Genomic DNA, 23,508 nt, shown 5'->3' with positions numbered 1-23,508 from the left:
ACTTACACTCTTTGACATCATCCTTAGCGCTGGCATCTTCCCCAATATTTGGAACTAAGGATTGATCACCCCAATCCACAAAAGTGGAGACAAATTTGACCCCAATAACTACCGTGGGATATGGGTCAACAGCAACTTTGGGAAAAGTCTCTGAATTATCATTAACAGCAGACTCATACATTTCCTCAGTGAAAACAATGTACTAAGCAAATGTCAAATTGGCTTTTTACCAAATTACCAAATTACCACGTATTCACCCTCCACACCGCAATTGACAAACAAACAAACCAAAACAAAGGCAAAGCCTTCTCATGCTTTGTTGATTTCGAAAAAGCTTTTGACTCAATTTGGCATGAGGGTCTGCTATACAAATTGATGGAAAGTGGTGTTGGGAGAAAAACATATAACATTATGAATCCATGTACACACTTAAAATTGGCAAAAAACACACGCATTTTGTTCCACAGGGCTGTGGGTGAGACAGGGATGCAGCTTAAGCCCCACCCTCTTCAAAATATATATCAACGAATTGGCGAGGGCGCTAGAAGAGTCTGCAGCACCCAGCCTCACCCTACTAGAATCTGAAGTCAAATGTCTACGGTTTTCTGATGATCTGGTGCTTCTGTCCCCAATCAAGGAGGGCCTACAGCAGCACCTAGATCTTCTGCACAGATTCTGTCAGACCTAGGCCCTGACAGTAAATCTCAGTAAGATAAAAATAATGGTGTTCCAAAAAAGGTCCAGTTGCCAGGACCACACATACAAATTCCATCTAGACACTGTTGCCTTAGAGCACACAAAAAACTGTACATACCTTGGCCTAAACATCAACAGAGTGAGGGGAGAAGGGGGATAGAGTGAGGGGAGAAGGGGGATTGAGTGAGGGGAGAAGGGGGATAGAGTGAGGGGAGAATGGGGGATAGAGTGAGGGGTGAAGGGGGATAGAGTGAGGGGAGAAGGGGGATAGAGTGAGGGGAGAAGGGGGATAGAGTGAGGGGAGAAGGGGATAGAGTGAGGGGAGAAGGGGGATAGAGTGAGGGGAGAAGGGGGATAGAGTGAGGGGAGAAGGGGGATAGAGTGAGGGGAGAAGGGGATAGAGTGAGGGGAGAAGGGGGATAGAGTGAGGAGAAAGGGGGGATAGAGTGAGGGGAGAAGGGGATAGAGTGAGGGGAGAAGGGGGATAGAGTGAGGGGAGAAGGGGATAGAGTGAGGGGAGAAGGGGGATAGAGTGAGGGGAGAAGGGGGATAGAGTGAGGGGAGAAGGGGGATAGAGTGAGGAGAAAGGGGGGATAGAGTGAGGGGAGAAGGGGATAGAGTGAGGGGAGAAGGGGATAGAGTGAGGGGAGAAGGGGGACAGAGTGAGGGGAGAAGGGGGATAGAGTGAGGGGAGAAGGGGGACAGAGTGAGGGGAGAAGGGGATAGAGTGAGGGGAGAAGGGGGATAGAGTGAGGGGAGAAGGGGGATAGAGTGAGGGGAGAAGGGGGATAGAGTGAGGGGTGAAGGGGGATAGAATGAGGGGAGAAGGGGGATAGAGTGAGGGGAGAAGGGGGATAGAGTGAGGGGTGAAGGGGGATAGAGTGAGGGGAGAAGGGGGATAGAGTGAGGGGAGAAGGGGGATAGAGTGAGGGGTGAAGGGGGATAGAATGAGGGGAGAAGGGGGATAGAGTGAGGGGAGAAGGGGGATAGAGTGAGGGGTGAAGGGGGATAGAGTGAGGGGAGAAGGGGGATAGAGTGAGGGGAGAAGGGGGATAGAGTGAGGGGAGAAGGGGGATAGAGTGAGGGGTGAAGGGGGATAGAGTGAGGGGAGAAGGGGGATAGAGTGAGGGGAGAAGGGGGATAGAGTGAGGGGAGAAGGGGATAGAGTGAGGGGAGAAGGGGGATAGAGTGAGGGGAGAAGGGGGATAGAGTGAGGGGAGAAGGGGGATAGAGTGAGGGGAGAAGGGGATAGAGTGAGGGGAGAAGGGGGATAGAGTGAGGAGAAAGGGGGGATAGAGTGAGGGGAGAAGGGGATAGAGTGAGGGGAGAAGGGGGATAGAGTGAGGGGAGAAGGGGATAGAGTGAGGGGAGAAGGGGATAGAGTGAGGGGAGAAGGGGATAGAGTGTGGGGAGAAGGGGGACAGAGTGAGGGGAGAAGGGGATAGAGTGAGGGGAGAAGGGGGATAGAGTGAGGGGAGAAGGGGATAGAGTGAGGGGAGAAGGGGGATAGAGTGAGGGGAGAAGGGGGATAGAGTGAGGGGAGAAGGGGGATAGAGTGAGGGGAGAAGGGGGATAGAGTGAGGGGAGAAGGGGGATAGAGTGAGGGGAGAAGGGGGATAGAGTGAGGGGAGAAGGGGGATAGAGTGAGGGGAGAAGGGGGATAGAGTGAGGAGAAAGGGGGGATAGAGTGAGGGGAGAAGGGGATAGAGTGAGGGGAGAAGGGGGATAGAGTGAGGGGAGAAGGGGGACAGAGTGAGGGGAGAAGGGGATAGAGTGAGGGGAGAAGGGGGACAGAGTGAGGGGAGAAGGGGGATAGAGTGAGGGGAGAAGGGGGATAGAGTGAGGGGAGAAGGGGGATAGAGTGAGGGGAGAAGGGGGATAGAGTGAGGGGAGAAGGGGGATAGAGTGAGGAGAAAGGGGGGATAGAGTGAGGGGAGAAGGGGGATAGAGTGAGGGGAGAAGGGGGATAGAGTGAGGGGAGAAGGGGGACAGAGTGAGGGGAGAAGGGGGATAGAGTGAGGGGAGAAGGGGGATAGAGTGAGGGGAGAAGGGGGATAGAGTGAGGGGAGAAGGGGATAGAGTGAGGGGAGAAGAGGATAGAGTGAGAAAGAGAGAGAGAGGGAGAGAGAGAGGGGGTGGGTGGGTGGGTGGGTGGGAGGGAGGGAGGGAAGTAGGTAGATAAGGGGTATGGGGAGATGGTAGGTTCAGCTCAGGGCAAAAAGCTGTGTGGGTCTCCAACGTCCTCACTCTACTTCTCCTTATTCTCCTTATTCTCCCTCTCTTTCTCTCTCTCCTCTCAAAATGTTTTGCCCTGGACAACTTCTCTCTCTCCTCTCTAACTCCTTATCCTCCACCTATCCTTCATCTTTACCACCTCTCCCTCCTTCTCTCCCTCCTCTTATACAAATCATTAAAATATTATTTTCCTCAATTACTACGTTTCTCTTCCTTCCTTCCTCCTTCCTTCCTTCCTTCCTTCCTTCCTTCCTTCCTTCCTTCCTTCCTTCCTTCCATCCTTCCTTCCTTCCTTCCTTCCTTCCTTCCTTCCTTCCTTCCTTCCTTCCTTCCTTCCTTCCTTCCTTCCTTCCTTCCTTCCTTCCTTCCTTCCTCCACTCACATCCCTTTGTCCTTTCCCTCCTCCTCTGTCCTGTCCCTCCTCCTCTGAGATGGCCCTTCAGTAAAAACACTGGAACAAGGACTGTGTCACACCTGGTTGGCTTTAACAGCAGAGCTCTGGTGGCTGTGCCTTTGTAGGACAATCTCAGCTTGATGTCTTCTTTAACAAGAAACAACAGATTAATGATGTTTGGATGGAATGCTATACAAACAGGTCTCAGTCCCCTGTAAGTGGTTTATGTTTCAGTGGATAAATGGGACCTCTCTTAGCAGACGAGGCTGAGCAAGGGGCCCCGTCGTAATGACTTTTTAAAGAGCCTCTGTTGAAAGGCATACAATATCTCTCTCTCTCTCCCTCTCTGTCCCTCTCTCTGTTCATCTCCCTTTCTATCTATCTCGCTCTCTCTCTCGCTCTACTCTGCGTTGGTTCCTCCTCCCCCCTTCCCATCTCCCTTTCTCCGTGGTGAGTGTGTTGGGCAGTGTGTTGGGCAGTGTGTTGGGCAGCGTGTTGGGCAGCGTGTTGGGCAGGGGGTTGGGCAGCGTGTTGGGCAGCGTGTTGGGCAGCGTGTTGGGCAGGGGGTTGGGCAGCGTGTTGGGCAGGGGGTTGGGCAGCGTGTTGGGCAGCGTGTTGGGCAGCGTGTTGGGCTGCGTGTTGGGCAGGGGGTTGGGCAGTGTGTTGGGCAGCGTGTTGGGCAGCGTGTTGGGCAGCGTGTTGGGCAGCGTGTTGGGCAGCGTGTTGGGCAGGGGGTTGGGCAGCGTGTTGGGCAGGGGGTTGGGCAGCGTGTTGGGCAGGGGGTTGGGCAGCGTGTTGGGCAGGGGGTTGGGCAGCGTGTTGGGCAGCGTGTTGGGCAGCGTGTTGGGCTGCGTGTTGGGCAGGGGGTTGGGCAGGGGGTTGGGCAGGGGGTTGGGCAGTATGTTGGGCAGTGTGTTGGGCAGCGTGTTGGGCAGCGTGTTGGGCAGGGGGTTGGGCAGCGTGTTGGGCAGGGGGTTGGGCAGTGTGTTGGGCAGGGGGTTGGGCAGGGGGTTGGGCAGGGGGTTGGGCAGCGTGTTGGGCAGCGTGTTGGGCAGCGTGTTGGGCAGGGGATTGGGCAGTGTGTTGGGCAGGGGGTTGGGCAGTGTGTTGGGCAGGGGGTTGGGCAGGGGGTTGGGCAGCGTGTTGGGCAGCGTGTTGGGCAGGGGGTTGGGCAGTGTGTTGGGCAGGGGGTTGGGCAGCGTGTTGGGCAGCGTGTTGGGCAGTGTGTTGGGCAGCGGGTTGGGCAGCGTGTTGGGCAGCGGGTTGGGCAGCGTGTTGGACAGGGGGTTGGGCAGCGTGTTGGACAGGGGGTTGGGCAGCGTGTTGGACAGGGGGTTGGGCAGTGTGTTGGGCAGGGGGTTGGGCAGCGTGTTGGGCAGCGTGTTGGGCAGCGGGTTGGGCAGCGGGTTGGACAGGGGGTTGGGCAGCGTGTTGGACAGGGGGTTGGGCAGCGTGTTGGACAGGGGGTTGGGCAGTGCATCTCCAGGGACTGGCTGATGGGTGCGGCCTAGGGCCGGAGTGAATAGGGGTTTCAGTGCTCCGTCCTCAGGTAGGTCTTGAGAGGCTGAAACAACTTTTGGATGTGTAACATGATGGTTACTGATGGTGACCTCACCAACTCACTATGGCTGGATTTCCCAACTGGGACAATACATAACAATTGATGACGAGCAGGAATGTGTCACCTGGCTTACAGATTCCAAGATGAACCTGGTTCACACAGACTTAAATACATTTGCATAGAACTGTGTGGAATTTACCATTGTTTTCCCAATCCCAACACCAAGACAACCACAGCAGGAATGAGACAGTGTACCTGACTTCCTTTAGGACCGGGGAGACCCTATGAAGAGGAGAGAGAGTCACAGAGTTCAAATCAATAAAATAGTACAATGAGAGCATATTTCATTCATCTATCAAATAGATACTCACTGGTTTGCCATCCATGCCGAGCGGGCCCTACAGAGAGAGGGAGAGAGGGAGGGAGGGAGAGAAAAAAATAAATAACCAATGTGTTTTGAGCAGTGATTGTTCCATGCAGAGATTCATTAAAGAACAACCAATAAAATGAGTCAATGGCTGCTTAAAAATCTCACTGATGACTTCGATAAAGTAAAGGACGACACTGTTTCTGTTAGCCAAACCAACAATGATGTCACCCCTCTAGTACAACATGAAACAGCCTAGAGCTATGGTCATTTATGGCGTTTGTATCCTCTCTGTGTCTCTGGGTATGTCTTGTATACAACGCACACACACACACAGATTCAGGGGGTTGTGTTTTCTCTGCCCAGACAAGACCAAACATCTGTAACAGAGGTAGGTAAATAAACTGACCTCCTAAACAAATAGATCAAAATAACTGTAAATAACAAACGGTTAGAAAACCCAACATGTATCAGGAGGGAGCCAAAGGAGACGGAGGAAACACATTATATATCCTGCCCGTTTGGTTGGTGTGTATGTGTGTGCATACAGTCTGTATCACTGCAGAAAGCATCACTTCATATAGTTTGTATCACTGTAGAGAGCATCACTTCATATAGTTTTTATCACTGTAGAGAGCATCACTTCATATAGTCTGTATCACTGTAGAGAGCAGGACTGAGGGGACTGAGCTTGCACCCCTGAGGGGCCCCTATGTTGAGGATCAGCGTGGCAGATGTGTTGTTGCCTACCCTTACCACCTGGGGGCGGCCCGTCAGAAAGTCCAGGATCCAGTTGCAGAGGGAGGTGTTTAGTCCCAGGGTCCTTAGCTTAGTGATGAGCTTTGTGGGCACTATGGTGTTGAACGCTGAGCTGTAGTCAATGAACAGCATTCTCACATTCTTGTCCAGGTGGGAAAGGGCAGTGTGGAGTGTGATTGAGATTGCGTCATCTGTGGATCTGTTGTGGCGGTATGCGAATTGGAGTGGGTTTAGGGTATCCGGGATGATGCTGTTGATGTGAGCCATGACCAGCCTTTCAAAGCACTTCATGGCTACCGACGTGAGTGCTACGGGGTGGTAATCATTTAGGCAGGTTACCTTCGCTTCCTTGGGCACAGGGACTATGGTGGTCTGCTTGAAACATGTAGGTATTGCAGACTCGGTCAGGGAGAGGTTGAAAATGTCAGCAAAGACACTTAACAGTTGGTCCACGCATGCTTTGAGTACACGTCCTGGTAATCCATCTGGCCCCGCGGCTTTGTGAATGTTGACCTGTTTAAAAGAGCTTGCTCACATCCTGCTACTGAGAGCGTTATCACACAGTAGTTAGGAACAGCTGGTGATCTCATGCATGCTTCAGTGTTGCTTGCCTCGAAGCGAGCATAAAAGGCATTTAGCTCATCTGGTCGGCTCGTGGCTGGGTTTCCCTTTGTAGTCCGTAATAGTTTTCAATCACTGCCACATTCGACGAGCGTCAGAGCTGGTGTAGTAGGATTCAATCTTAATCCTGTATTGACGCTTTGCCTGTTTGATGGTTCGTCTGAGGGCGTAGCGGGATTTCTTATAAGCATCCGGATTAGTGTCCCGTGCCTTGAAAACTGCAGCTCTAGCCTTTAGCTCGATGCGGATGTTGCCAGTAATCCATGGCTTCTGGTTGGGATATGTACGTATGGTCACTGTGGGGATGACGTCGTCAATGCACTTATTGATGAAGCCGATGACTGAGGTGGTATACTCCTCAATGCCATTGGATGAATCCCGGAACATATTCCAGTCTGTGCTAGCAAAACAGTTCTGTAGCGTTGCATCCGCGTTATCTGAACACTTCCATATTGAGCGAAGTTATTTTCAGTCATAAGAGATGGTAGCAACAACGCAAAAAAACTAAAATAATAACACAGTTGGTTAGGAGCCCGTAAAACAGCAGCCATCCCCTCCAGCTCCATTCTCTCATACAGTCAGTATGTGATCTGGAAGTAAAGCGCCTCTCAACTCAGCACCTGTCTCTGGGAAAATAACCACGAAAACATTGATTTCGTTTTTCATGAATAACTATAGACTTCATCTTTAAACTAGCAGCGTTTACAGGGTCCCTGTGGTCGGGGGAAAAGACCCAAGGGATCCATACGTGGCCCAGCCATCCTGTCTACACACCGTTTAACCCTATTACAGCTCTGACCCCTGACCCCCGAAGCCTTCCAGTGGGACATCTCACTGTTTAACTATCCCCTAGGGTACATTGTACCGAAGTGTCCAGAAGCGAACCCTATTGGTCCCGTGTGGCTCAGTTGGTAGAGCATGGTGTTTGCAATGCCAGGGTTGTGGGTTTGATTCCCACGGGGGACCAGTACGGGAAAAAAATTTATGAAATGTATGCATTCACTACTGTAAGTCGCTCTGGATAAGAGCGTCTGCTAAATGACTAAAATGTGAAAAAATGACCGTGCCTGTCCCTTTGCACTTTGATGTATGGAGGGAGGAGAGGAGGGAAGAGAGAGAGTGAAAGTGATACTTTTGAAATAAGGACTATGTAAGTTGGTTTTACTGTTCGTAGTCTCCCTTTGGTGTCATAATGAGATGGCATGCTTCTATTTGGAGCTATGATTGTCTTTCTCTAAAACTCTGGGGGTGTTGAAGACCCATAATGTCTACCTGATTACATGGGCCCTAATGGTTATTTAAGCAACTGGCTTTAGTTGGAAAACCAGGTCAGTGGTCTCCAACCAAGGTTAATGATTTCAAGCATTCCTCTATGTCTTGATGAAGAGATTAAGCAAAACAAAGCAGATCCTACAGCCCACCAGGACTGGGGCTGTGTAACAGAAGTGTGAGCAAGGAACAGGGTGTGAGTGTGTGTGTGTGTGTGTGTGTGTGTGTGTGTGTGTGTGTGTGTGTGTGTGTGTGTGTGTGTGTGTGTGTGTGTGTGTGTGTGTGTGTGTGTGTGTGTGTGTGTAGTATTTTATCACACATTTAGGGGAACCGCAGTAATGCAGGGCTGAATGCTCTACAAACCCTGATTTCATTCACTGAACACCACTGAGGTACTTAACACGGACCTGCAGGGCAGGTGAAAAACACCTCCCTGTATGTGTGTGTGTGTGTGTCTATTTGTGTGTGTGTGATATGGGTGCATCTGGCCCCCCTGAGACTGGTCAGAATGACAAGACGAGGTGCGCACAATGAGGTCACTGTCAGCAGGAAGACTGAACCAGACCAGAGGAAGACTGAACCAGACCAGAGGAAGACTGAACCAGACCAGAGGTTGACTGAACCAGACCAGAGGAAGACTGAACCAGACCAGAGGTTGACTGAACCAGACCAGAGGAAGACTGAACCAGACCAGAGGTTGACTGAACCAGACCAGAGGAAGACTGAACCAGACCAGAGGAAGACTGAACCAGACCAGAGGAAGACTGAACCAGACCAGAGGAAGACTGAACCAGACCAGAGGAAGACTGAACCAGACCAGAGGAAGACTGAACCAGACCAGAGGAAGACTGAACCAGACCAGAGGAAGATTTATGAGGCCTAACAAGCCACACAGCAGCCTGTGGACTAGACGTGGGTGTGGACTAGACGTGGGTGTGGACTAGACGTGGGTGTGGACTAGACGTGGGTGTGGACTAGACGTGGGTGTGGACTACATGTGAGTGTGACTACGTGTGTGTGACTACGTGTGTGTGTGACTACGTGTGTGTGTGACTACTTCAAACAATAAAACCTATACTCTTTTTTGACAGTTCCACAGTATTTTAACCTTCTGAACTTGTGCTACTGACATTCAAACTGGAATACTAGAAAAAAAAGAACCACAAAATTCTCTACAACTACAAAACAGTTGATAATACTCATTTTAACAAGACCATAAAAACCAGAGAACTCGATGAAAGTCTATGTGATTGATAAGCGGATGCTACCTTTATAAAGGACCACTTCCATTATGGACCAGTGGAGGACTGTAATGTCTGATGCATGACATGACCATGTAGGACAGAGCCAGTGATGAGGGTGTGTTTGTGTGTTTATGTGTTTTGGACCTACACAACAGACTGAGGAGGAAAAATAAAAAGATGGAATGCAAATAAAAATAAGCTCAAACAAAAAGGCAGCAGAACCCTTCATCTTATACCACAAACGGAACGAGCCACAGAGACACAGACAGGGAGAGAGAGAGAGAGAGAAAAAATAGGCCTCAAATTACCACTAAAACCACAAGTAGGGGAGAAGGGAACATTGCCTTTTTGTCTGTGTGTATTCATAGTCTCCTCTCTGCCATCTTGACTCCTTGTCCTAATCAGTGAGGATTCTAATCAGTGAGGATTCTAATCAGTGAGGATTCTAATCAGTGAGGATTCTAATCAGTGAGGATTCTAATCAGTGAGGATTCTAATCAGTGAGGATTCTAATCAGTGAGGATTCTAATCAGTGAGGATTCTGGGTGCTGTGACTCTGCCTACATAAGCATTCCACCAAATTAGAAAGTTTTTAAACACATTTCTGGAAAATGACTTTTGCAGCAGGGTGTTTGCGTGTGTGTGTGGAGCAACGCTCCTCCTTCTTTCAGCATAGTATAGAAGAGGTTTGAACTATGTGTTTAATATCCTTGCTGCAAGGCCTTAGGAAGAGCTGAGGCCTGGGTGTGAACATGAGGAAGGCTGTAGTTCTGCTGCAAGGCCTTAGGAAGAGCTGAGGCCTGGGTGTGAACATGAGGAAGGCTGTAGTTCTGCTGCAAGGCCTTAGGAAGAGCTGAGGCCTGGGTGTGAACATGAGGAAGGCTGTAGTTCTGCTGCAAGGCCTTAGGAAGAGCTGAGGCCTGGGTGTGAACATGAGGAAGGCTGTAGGTCTGCTGCAAGGCCACAGTGTGTTGACGTTGACTCAACATGGAAAACAGATTTTTACCTAAATCTATTTTTTAAAGATTTAAGTGCCTTTGAACGGGGTATGGTAGTTGGTGCCAGGCGCACCGGTTTGAGTCAAGAACTGCAACGCTGCTGGGTTTTTCACCCTCAGAGGTGTTTCCTGTGTGCATCAAGAACAGTCCACCACCCAAAGGACATCCAGCCAACTTGACACAACTGTGGGAAGCATTGGAGTCAACATGGGCCAGCATCCCTGTGGAACGCTTTCAACACCTTGTAGAGTCCATGCCCTGACGAATTGAGGCTGTTCTGAGGGCAAAAGGGGGGATGCCAGTCAATATTAGCAAGGTGTTCTTAATGTTTTGCACAGTCGGTGTATATAGATATTTTATTGTCACATACACCAGATAGGTGCAGTGAAATGTGTTGTTTTACAGGGTCAGCCATAGTAGTACGGCACCCCTGGAGATAATTAGTCTTCAGTGTCTTGCTTAAGGGCACATCGACAGATGTTTCACCTTGTCGGCTGGGTATTCATACCAGGGACGTTTCGGTTACTGGCCCAACGCTCGAACCGCTAGGATACCAGTCGCCCTTAAAAAAGTATAGTAGAACTGTACGTAGGAGAGTAAATCACTGACACTTTTGATCTGTCCTAGGAGGCTGAAAAGAGACACACGCATTAACAATGTAGTCTGTGCATATCAATGAGTGTGTGTGTACTGTGCATCAGTGGAGGCTGGTGGGAGGAGCTATAGGAGGACAGGCTCATTGTAATGGCTGGAATGGAATGCATGGCATGTGGTTTCCATGTTTGATGTGTTTGACTCGGTTCCATTTATTCCATTCCAGCCATTACAATGAGCCTGTCCTCCTATAGCTCCTCCCACCAGCCTCCACCGCTGTGCATGTAAGTGTATGCATATGTGTTTGTGTGTGTGAGAGTGCATATGTGTTTGTGTGTGTGAGAGTGCATATGTGTTTGTGTGTGTGAGAGTGCATATGTGTTTGTGTGTGTGAGAGTGCATATGTGTGTAAGAAAGAGAGAGCATGTGTGTGCGTGAGTGTTTACTGGTTTTGAATGTTTATTTTATTTTGTATTTTTTTTGTCCTTTTTCTCCCCAGTTTCGTGGTATCCAATTGGTTGTTACAGTCTTGTCTCATCCCTCGGGAGAGTACGGACTTGGTTGTTACAGTCTTGTCTCATCCCTCGGGAGAGTACGGACTTGGTTGTTACAGTCTTGTCTCATCCCTCGGGAGAGTACGGACTTGGTTGTTACAGTCTTGTCTCATCCCTCGGGAGAGTACGGACTTGGTTGTTACAGTCTTGTCTCATCCCTCGGGAGAGTACGGACTTGGGAGAGGCAAAGGTCGAGAGCCAGTGCGTCCTCCGAAACGCAACCCAACACACGCAACACTACTTCTTGACACAATGCCCACTTAACGCAGAAGCCAGCCGCACCAATGTGTCGGGGGAAACACCGTACACCTGGCAACCGTGTCAGTGTGCACTGCGCCCGGCTCACCACAGGAGTCGCTAGTGCCCGATGGGACAAGGACATCCCTGCTGGCCAAACCCTCCCCTAACCCGGACAACGCCCCATGGGTCTCCTGGTTGCGGCCGGCAGAGCCTGGACCCAAACCCAGAAACTGTAGTGGCACAGCTAGCACTGCGATGCAGTGCCTCAGACCACCATACCACTCGGGAGGCCCATGGTTTTGATTGCTTGACAGTGGAGTGACTCTGTATTGATGCTCTAACCCAGGCTGTGACTAACGACAGGAAGACGTGAGGGTTATATGAAGACCCACTGGGCAAAAGACTGCGCAACATTAAAAAAAATAAATCCACGTCATTTCAACCAAACAATACAACATGTTGACGTTGAATCAACGCGGAAAACAGATTTTTAACCTAAATCTATTTTTTGGTTGATTTCACGTTGAATTCACTTTAGTTGACAACTCAACCAAATGTAAATCAATGAATCAAAACTAGAACTGATGTCTGTGACCAGTGGGGAGTCACACATAAACACACACACTGTCTGTGAGGAGTGAAGCTCCACAATGAAATAGGGTGCAGGTCAGGCAGCAGGCTGTTAGCCAGCCTGCCAGCTTAGTGGAGTCTGCCACTAGCACAGTCAGTGTAGTCAGCTCAGCTTCCCCATTGAGACCGTGTCTGTGCCTCGATCTAGGTTGGGCAAAATAAAAAATGGCGGTGTTCGCTTTAGCAATCTCACTAGTATAAAGACCTCCTCCATTCCTGCCATTATTAATAAAGCCTCTCTTGAAAAAGCCGAATCTTGATCCAGAAATTATAAAAAACTATCGGCCTATATCGAATCTTCCATTCCTCTCCAAAATTTTAGAAAAAGCTGTTGCACAGCAACTGACTGCCTTCCTGAAGACAAACAATGTATGCGAAACGCTTCAGTCTGGTTTTAGACCCCATCATAGCACTGAGACTGCACTTGTGAAGGTGGTAAATGACCTTTTAATGACGTCAGACCGAGGCTCTGCATCTGTCCTCGTGCTCCTAGATCTTAGTGCCGCTTTTGATACCATCGATCACCACATTCTTTTGGAGAGATTGGAAACCCAAATTGGTCTACATGGACAAGTTCTGGCCTGGTTTAGATCTTATCTGTCGGAAAGATATCAGTTTGTCTCTGTGAATGGTTTGTCCTCTGACAAATCAATTGTAAATTTCGGTGTTCCTCAAGGTTCCGTTTTAGGACCACTATTGTTTTCACTATATATTTTACCTCTTGGGGATGTCATTCGAAAACATAATGTTAAATTTCACTGCTATGCAGACGACACACAGCTGTACATTTCAATGAAACATGGTGAAGCCCCAAAATTGCCCTCGCTAGAAGCCTGTGTTTCAGACATAAAGAAGTGGATGGCTGCAAACTTTCTACTTTTAAACTCGGACAAAACAGAGATGCTTGTTCTAGGTCCCAAGAAACAAAGAGATCTTCTGTTGAATCTGACAATTAATCTGGATGGTTGTACAGTCGTCTCAAATAAAACTGTGAAGGACCTCGGCGTTACTCTGGACCCTGATCTCTCTTTTGAAGAACATATCAAGACTGTTTCAAGGACAGCTTTTTTCCATCTACGTAACATTGCAAAAATCAGAAATTTTCTGTCCAAAAATGACACAGAAAAATTAATCCATGCTTTTGTTACTTCTAGGCTGGACTACTGCAATGCTCTACTTTCCGGCTACCCGGATAAAGCACTAAATAAACTTCAGTTAGTGCTAAATACGGCTGCTAGAATCCTGACTAGAACCAAAAAATTTGATCATATTACTCCAGTGTTAGCCTCCCTACACTGGCTTCCTGTTAAGGCAAGGGCTGATTTCAAGGTTTTACTGCTAACCTACAAAGCATTACATGGGCTTGCTCCTACCTATCTTTCCGATTTGGTCCTGCCGTACATACCTACACGTACGCTACGGTCACAAGACGCAGGCCTCCTAATTGTCCCTAGAATTTCTAAGCAAACGGCTGGAGGTAGGGCTTTCTCCTATAGAGATCCATTTTTATGGAATGGTCTGCCTACCAATGTGAGAGACGCAGACTCAGTCTCAACCTTTAAGTCTTTACTGAAGACTTATCTCTTCAGTAGGTCCTATGATTAAGTATAGTCTGGCCCAGGAGTGTGAAGGTGAACGGAAAGGCTGGAGCAACGAACCGCCCTTGCTGTCTCTGCCTTGCCGGTTCCCCTCTTTCCACTGGGATTCTCTGCCTCTAACCCTTTTACAGAGGCTGAGTCACTGGCCTACTGGTGTTCTTCCATGCCGTCCATGGGAGGGGTGCGTCACTTGAGTGGGTTGAGTCACTGACGTGGTCTTCCTGTCTGGGTTGGTCTTCCCCCCCCCCCCCCTTGGGTTGTGCCATGGCGGAGATCGTTGTGGGCTATACTCGGCCTTGTCTTAGGACGGTAAGTTGGTGGTTGGAGACATCCCTCTAGTGGTGTGGGGGCTGTGCTTTGGCAAAGTGGGTGGGGTTATATCCTGCCTGTTTGGCCCTGTCCGGGGGTATCATCGGATGGGGCCACAGTGTCTTCTGATCCCTCCTGTCTCAGCCTCCAGTATTTATGCTGCAGTAGTTTATGTGTCGGGGGGCTAGGGTCAGTCTGTTACATCTGGAGTATTTCTCTTGTCTTATCCGGTGTCCTGTGTGTATTTAAATATGCTCTCTCTAATTCTCTCTTTCTCTCTTTCTGTCTTTCTCTCGGAGGACCTGAGCCCTAGGACCATGCCTCAGGACTACCTGGTATGATGACTCCTTGCTGTCCCCAGTCCACCTGGCCGTGCTGCTGCTCCAGTTTCAACTGTTCTGCCTGCGGCTATGGAACCCTGACCTGTTCACCGGACGTGCTTGTTGCACCCTCGACAACTACTATGATTATTATTATTTGACCATGCTGGTCATTTATGAACATTTTAACATTTTAACATTTTGACCATGTTCTGTTATAATATCCACCCTGCACAGCCAGAAGAGGACTGGCCACCCCTCATAGCCTGGTTCCTCTCTAGGTTTCTTCCTAGGTTTTTGGCCTTTCTAGGGAGTTTTTCCTAGGGAGTTTTTCCTAGCCACCGTGCTTCTTTCACATGCTTTGCTTGCTGTTTGGGGTTTTAGGCTGGGTTTCTGTACAGCACTTTGAGAATATCAGCTGATGTACGAAGGGCTATATAAAAATAAATTTGATTTGATTTGATTTGAAGGACCTGTTATCTCTCTCTCTCTCCCTCTCTCCCTCTTTCTCCCACTTATACTGCTAATTCTTCACAGCAACCCAGCACCCAAATGAATAAATTAGCTTATTTATGTGCATCTCTCTCTCTCTCTCTCTGTCTGTCGATCAGGTGTTCTCCTAGTTCCTGGATGACACCCCCAGAAAGGTAGCTGAATAGTATATCACTCTTTCACCTCTCTCTGACAACTGCTGGCTCCTGGCCTTAGGCTCAGCCAAGCAGACGTAAAACTAGCGAGGAGGAGTAAGGTGTGGGAAAAGGAGGCGGTGCTATTCCTGGGGAAAACAACATTTAGTTGGCACAACACATCCTGGTAATCTTAAGAAATTGCCTGGACTCATTTGTGTCAATTTGAAAATGGCTTCTCAATCTCACACTTCTGGGTTTCATTACAAGGTTACGGAGATGGAGTTTGAACAGACTTCATGTGAGAAATTGCTTTCTTTCGTCAACAATCGCACACACACACACACACACACACACACACACACACACACACACACACACACACACACACACACACACACACACACACACACACACACACACACACACACACACACACACACACACACACACAGACACAGAGACACACAGACACACAGACACACAAACACACAGCTTATGTGGACTCTAGCTGGACCTCCATCATATGATGCAAATCACAAAGGCTGTATTTCTGCCAGCTTGAACGGCAATAGCTCAGATATACATGAAAACATGAAATGACCTCGAGAATCGATAGAACATGTACAAATACGATATAACACTGAAAATGAGGGAATCTCTCCTTTAACAGTGTGGGAAACATGATATAAGACCATGGAAAATGGACCAGCCTGCTGTCTAAGCTAATGAACTACAGGATTCAGCTACTGTGTGTTGGATCTGAAGTTAACCATGAATACATTAATACATGTCAGGGGTGGAGGGGGGTCAGGTTAGGGTTGACTGATGAACCAATTGGAAGGACAGACACTCATAATGAATGATGGCATAATTATTGCTGGTGTACTGTAATACTCACTAAGCGTTCTCATGTACAGACACAGACATGACACCCAAACAAAGGAACACACAGTTACCCAAACAGACACATGCTTGTCATACACAAACTCTCTCTATCTCCCCCTCTCTCCCTCCCCTCCCTCCCTCTCCCCCTCTCTCTCTCTCTCTCTCTCTCTCTCTCTCTCTCCCTCTCGCTCTCTCACCCCCCTCTCTCTCTCTTCCTCTTTCTCCTCTCTCTGTCTCCCCCTCTCTCCTTCTCTCCCCTTCTCTCTTTCGCTCTCTCTCTTTCGCTCTCTCACACAAAATGCACACACGCATACACACACAAACATGTGTGTGCGCCTGCCTGTGTATAATTAGCAGCAGGCATTTCCCGTCAGGAAGGCGTCCCAGTGCCAGACAGAGCTGAGAGCATAGCCAGGCAGACCTGGCAATCTGGGAACCCCATGGGGGCTGGACTTCCCAACATTCCCAATAATAATACAACATTCTAAATAACACAGCAATCAATATGCTACCATGCGTAACCAGGGTAACTCAACACTAATGAACCACATTAGCATAAATACACATAAAGAGACATCCTGTTAAATCTAGTCAGAGGTAACCTATGCTGATGTTCATTATGACTAAAACACTGATTATCATCACCAAACTGACATCAGAGACAGAGACAGGGCATCATGTTCATAATGACTAAAACACTCATCACCACCACCAAATTGACCTTAGGGACAGAGGCAGAGGCAAGACTCACGTCTGTAGCCATGCCTGCTTTGAAAGGCTGGTCATGGCTGACATCAACACCATCATCCCGGAAATCCTAGACCCACCCCAATTTGCATACTGCCCCAACAGATCCACAGATGATGCAATCTCAATCGCACTCCACACTGCCCTTTCCCACCTGGACAAAAGGAACACCTATGTGAGAATGCTGTTCATTGACTACAGCTCAGCGTTCAACACCATAATGCCCACAAAGCTCATCCTAGGACTAAACACCACCCTCTGCAACTGGATCCTGGACTTCCTGACGGGCCGCCCCCAGGTGGTAAGGGTAGGCAACAACACATCTGCCACGCTGATCCTCAACATAGGGGCCCCTCAGGGGTGCGTGCTCAGTCCTCTCTTGTACACTCCCTGTTCACCCACAACTGCATGGCCAAGCACGACTCCAACACCATCATTAAGTTTGCTGACGACACAAAAGTGGTAGGCCTGATCACCGACAACGATGAGACAGCTTATAAGGAGGACGTCAGAAAACTGGCAGTGTGATGCAAGGACAACAACCTCTCCCTCAAAGTGAGCAAGACAAAGGAGCTGATCGTGGACTACGGGACAAGGAGGGCCTAACACACCCACATTAACATCAATGGGGCTGTAGTGGAGAGTTTCAAATTCCTTGGTGTCCACATCACCAACAAACTATCATGGTCCAAACACACCAAGACAGTCGTGAAGAGGGCACGACAACACCTTTTCCCCCTCAGGAGACTGAAAAGATTTAGCATGGGTCCCCAGGTCCTCAAAAACTTCTATAGCTGCACCATCGAGAAAATCCTGACCGTTTGCATCACTGACTGGTATGGCAACTGCTCGGCATCTGACCGTAAGGCGCTACAGAGGGTAGTGCGTACGGCCCAGTATATCCCTGGGGCCAAGCTTCCTGCCACCCAGAACCTATATACCAGGCTATGTCAGAGGAAAGCCCAAAAATGGTCTAAGACTCCAGTCACCCAAGTCATGGACTGTTTTCTCTGCTACCGCACGGCAAGCGGTACCAGAGCACCAAGTCTAGGACCAAAAGGCTCCTTAACAGCTTCTACACCAAGCCATAAGACTGCTGAACAATTAATCAAATGGCCACCCGGACTATTTACATTGACCCCCCGCCCCTTGTTTTTACACTGCTGCTACTCGCTGTTTATTATCTATGCATAGTCACTTTACCCCTACCTACACATACAAATTACCTCGACTAACCTGTACCCCTGCACATTGATTCACGGTAAGGTCTACACCTGTTGTATTCAGCGCATGTGACAAATGTGATTTGATTTGTTCATACTGAGCGGAGCAGATAGTTGTAGTTCCCCATATGGCCAGTAGAAGACACCAGAACACAGTTTAACAGGGAGACGAGAGTGACAACTCCACACTATACCACACTAGTTTATTACTTGAACAGAAATCTACTCATTGATTGGATAACTTGTTAGGCCTATATAAGTATATCTCAAAATAAATCCAGACCCCAGACACACTAAAAAAGAACTCAGTAAAGATTGATGACACAACCTATTAAACTGAACCAGCTAGTGAATCAGTGAGTCAGTTGATGCACCACACTGACAGGTGTTCCAACCCAACACTGCTGCGAATCTAATCTGTCTGATATTGGCAGGCAGCAGCCATGATGTGATCATGACGAAACAACATGTGGTGCAGGGAACAGACCCAATTAACCCTGGCTAATCAAACTGGGCTGGGTGTGTGTCTCTGTGTCTGTGTGTGTGTGTGTGTGTGTGTGTGTGTGTGTGTGTGTGTGTGTGTGTGGGGGGGGCTATGGATGTTTTTCAGTTGTTGCATGGGGCAGGAATTATAAACACATTAATCATTGTTGAAAATACACTCATTAATGTGAGGTGGAAGTAAAAAGACAAAGAAGAAGAAGGATCACGAGTGTAGAATCCATTAAATACACTGTTGATTGAGGTGATAGGAGCCCAAAACAGGCTAAGAGAATCTAAAAAGAAATTAAAATGTACCGGGTATCCATCTCTCCCAGTCTTGCCCTGGTGAGATCAGAGAGAGTAAAGCACACCACATTACACTGGTTAGAACATGACCAACATCCCCACATTACACTGGTTAGAACATAACATGACCAACATCACCACATTACACTGGTTAGAACATAACATGACCAACATCCCCACATTACACTGGTTAGAACATAACATGACCAACATAACCACATTACACTGGTTAGAACATAACATGACCAACATCACCACATTACACTGGTTAGAACATAACCAACATCACCACATTACACTGGTTAGAACATGACCAACATCACCACATTACACTGGTTAGAACATAACCAACATCACCACATTACACTGGTTAGAACATAACATGACCAACATCACCACATTACACTGGTTAGAACATAACATGACCAACATCACCACATTACACTGGTTAGAACATAACATGACCAACATAACCACATTACACTGGTTAGAACATAACATGACCAACATCACCACATTACACTGGTTAGAACATAACATGACCAACATCACCACATTACACTGGTTAGAACATAACCAACATCACCACATTACACTGGTTAGAACATGACCAACATCACCACATTACACTGGTTAGAACATGACCAACATCACCACATTACACTGGTTAGAACATGACCAACATCACCACATTACACTGGTTAGAACATAACATGACCAACATCACCACATTACACTGGTTAGAACAGATCATGACCAACATCACCACATTACACTGGTTAGAACATGACCAACATCACCACATTACACTGGTTAGAACATAACAGAACCAACATCACCACATTACACTGGTTAGAACATAACATGACCAACATCACCACATTACACTGGTTAGAACAGAACATGACCAACATCACCACATTACACTGGTTAGAACAGAACATGACCAACATCACCACATTACACTGGTTAGAACATACATGACCAACATCACCACATTACACTGGTTAGAACATGACCAACATCACCACATTACACTGGTTAGAACATAACATAACCAACATCACCACATTACACTGGTTAGAACATAACATGACCAACATCACCACATTACACTGGTTAGAACATAACATGACCAACATCACCACATTACACTGGTTAGAACATAACATGACCAACATCACCACATTACACTGGTTAGAACATGACCAACATCACCACATTACACTGGTTAGAACATGACCAACATCACCACATTACACTGGTTAGAACATAACCAACATAACCACATTACACTGGTTAGAACATGACCAACATTACCACATTACACTGGTTAGAACATAACATAACCAACATAACCACATTACACTGGTTAGAACATAACATGACCAAATTCACCACATTACACTGGTTAGAACATGACCAACATCACCACATTACACTGGTTAGAACATAACCAACATCACCACATTACACTGGTTAGAACATAACATAACCAACATCACCACATTACACTGGTTAGAACAAGACCAACATCACCACATTACACTGGTTAGAACAGAACATGACCAACATCACCACATTACACTGGTTAGAACAAGACCAACATCACCACATTACACTGGTTAGAACATAACATAACCAACATCACCACATTACACTGGTTAGAACATAACATGACCAACATCACCACATTACACTGGTTAGAACATAACATAACCAACATCACCACATTACACTGGTTAGAACATGACCAACATCACCACATTACACTGGTTAGAACATGACCAACATCACCACATTACACTGGTTGGAACATAACATGACCAACATCACCACATTACACTGGTTAGAACATAACCAACATCACCACATTACACTGGTTAGAACATAACATAACCAACATCACCACATTACACTGGTTAGAACAGAACATGACCAACATCACCAAATTACACTGGTTAGAACAGAACATGACCAACATCACCACATTACACTGGTTAGAACATAACATGACCAACATCACCACATTACACTGGTTAGAACATAACCAACATCACCACATTACACTGGTTAGAACATGACCAACATCATTACATTACACTGGTTAGAACATGACCAACATCATTACATTACACTGGTTAGAACATAACATGACCAACATCACCACATTACATTGGTTAGAACATAACATGACCAACATCACCACATTACACTGGTTAGAACATAACGTGACCAACATCACCACATTACACTGGTTAGAACATAACATGACCAACATCACCACATTACACTGGTTAGAACATAACATAACCAACATCACCACATTACACTGGTTAGAACATAACATGACCAACATAACCACATTACACTGGTTAGAACATAACATGACCAACATCACCACATTACACTGGTTAGAACATAACATAACCAACATCACCACATTACACTGGTTAGAACATAACATGACCAACATAACCACATTACACTGGTTAGAACATAACATAACCAACATCACCACATTACACTGGTTAGAACATAACCAACATCACCACATTACACTGGTTAGAACATAACCAACATCACCACATTATACTGGTTAGAACATGACCAACATCACCACATTACACTGGTTAGAACATAACATGACCAACATCACTACATTACACTGGTTAGAACATAACATGACCAACATCACCACATTACACTGGTTAGACATTGACCAACATCACCACATTACACTGGTTAGAACATGACCAACATCACCACATTACACTGGTTAGAACATGACCAACATCACCACATTACACTGGTTAGAACATGACCAACATAATTACATTACACTGGTTAGAACATAACATGACCAACATCACCACATTACATTGGTTAGAACATAACATGACCAACATCACCACATTACACTGGTTAGAACATGACCAACATCACCACATTACACTAGTTAGACATTGACCAACATCACCACATTACACTGGTTAGAACATGACCAACATCACTACATTACACTGGTTAGAACATGACCAACATCACCACATTACACTGGTTAGAACAGAACATGACCAACATCACCACATTACACTGGTTAGAACATAACATGACCAACATCACCACATTACACTGGTTAGACCATGACCAACATAACCACATTACACTGGTTAGAACATAACATGACCAACATCACCACATTACACTGGTTAGAACATAACAGCCAACATCACCACATTACACTGGTTAGAACATGACCAACATCACCACATTACACTGGTTAGACATTGACCAACATCACCACATTACACTGGTTAGAACATGACAAACATCATTACATTACACTGGTTAGAACATAACATGACCAACATCACCACATTACACTGGTTAGACATGCTGACCAACATCACCACATTACACTGGTTAGACATTGACCAACATCACCACATTACACTGGTTAGAACATAACCAACATCACTACATTACACTGGTTAGAACATGACCAACATCACCACATTACACTGGTTAGAACATGACCAACATCACCACATTACACTGGTTAGAACATGACCAACATCACCACATTACACTGGTTAGAACATGACCAACATCACCACATTACACTGGTTAGAACATAACATGACCAACATCACCACATTACACTGGTTAGAACATAACATGACCAACATCACCACATTACACTGGTTAGAACATGACCAACATCACCACATTACACTGGTTAGAACATAACATAACCAACATCACCACATTACACTGGTTAGAACATAACATGACCAACATCATTACATTACACTGGTTAGAACATGACCAACATCATTACATTACACTGGTTAGAACATAACATGACCAACATCACCACATTACACTGGTTAGAACATAACATGACCAACATCATTACATTACACTGGTTAGAACATGACCAACATCACCACATTACACTGGTTAGAACATGACCAACATCACCACATTACACTGGTTAGAACATGACCAACATCACCACATTACACTGGTTAGAACGTAACATGACCAACATCATTACATTACACTGGTTAGAACATAACATGACCAACATCACCACATTACACTGGTTAGAACATGACCAACATCACCACATTACACTGGTTAGAACGTAACATGACCAACATCATTACATTACACTGGTTAGAACATGACCAACATCATTACATTACACTGGTTAGAACATGACCAACATCATTACATTACACTGGTTAGAACATAACATGACCAACATCACCACATTACACTGGTTAGAACATAACATGACCAACATCATTACATTACACTGGTTAGAACATGACCAACATCATTACATTACACTGGTTAGAACATGACCAACATCATTACATTACACTGGTTTAGTTTTTTTGAGTCAGTGGCAGCTGTGTGATATCCCAGCTCTCAGGAACAGGAACAGAGTTTGGACACAGCAGCAGTCTGCTCTATCCGTGTTCCTTCTCTCTGTGTTGGAGTTATAGCTCCATAGAGGAGGGTAACTCATCCCTGTGTTGGAGTTATAGCTCCATAGAGGAGGGTAACTCATCCCTGTGTTGGAGTTATAGCTCCATAGAGGAGGGTAACTCATCCCTGTGTTGGAGTTATAGCTCCATAGAGGAGAGTAACTCATCCCTGTGTTGGAGTTATAGCTCCATAGAGGAGGGTAACTCATCCCTGTGTTGGAGTTATAGCTCCATAGAGGAGAGTAACTCATCCCTGTGTTGGAGTTATAGCTCCATAGAGGAGAGTAACTCATCCCTGTGTTAGAGTTATAGCTCCATAGAGGAGAGTAACTCATCCCTGTGTT

General features: G+C 46.8%; 1 protein-coding gene across 1 annotated transcript in view; it reads right to left on the bottom strand.

The window, feature by feature from the left end:
- The window catches only part of LOC106611943 (uncharacterized), a 72,532-nt gene extending 53,772 nt beyond the window's left edge, over window positions 1–18,760 (bottom strand). The window contains exons 1-3 of the mRNA XM_082955965.1: window positions 18,672–18,760; window positions 5,258–5,284; window positions 5,142–5,168 (exon numbers count right to left, since the gene is read on the bottom strand). Coding sequence (XP_082812091.1) covers window positions 5,142–5,168; window positions 5,258–5,272 — 42 coding nt within the window. The 5' untranslated portion in view covers window positions 5,273–5,284; window positions 18,672–18,760. The remainder of the gene's footprint in view (window positions 1–5,141; window positions 5,169–5,257; window positions 5,285–18,671) is intronic.
- Window positions 18,761–23,508: the final 4,748 nt, after the last annotated feature.

This window comes from Salmo salar, chromosome 09 (genome assembly GCF_965601325.2).
Source record: "Salmo salar chromosome 09, fSalSal1, whole genome shotgun sequence".
In the NCBI taxonomy this organism is placed as follows: Eukaryota; Metazoa; Chordata; class Actinopteri; order Salmoniformes; family Salmonidae; genus Salmo; species Salmo salar.
The sequence above is the reverse complement of the archived record's forward strand: the minus strand, read 5'-3'. Positions and strand labels throughout refer to the sequence as shown.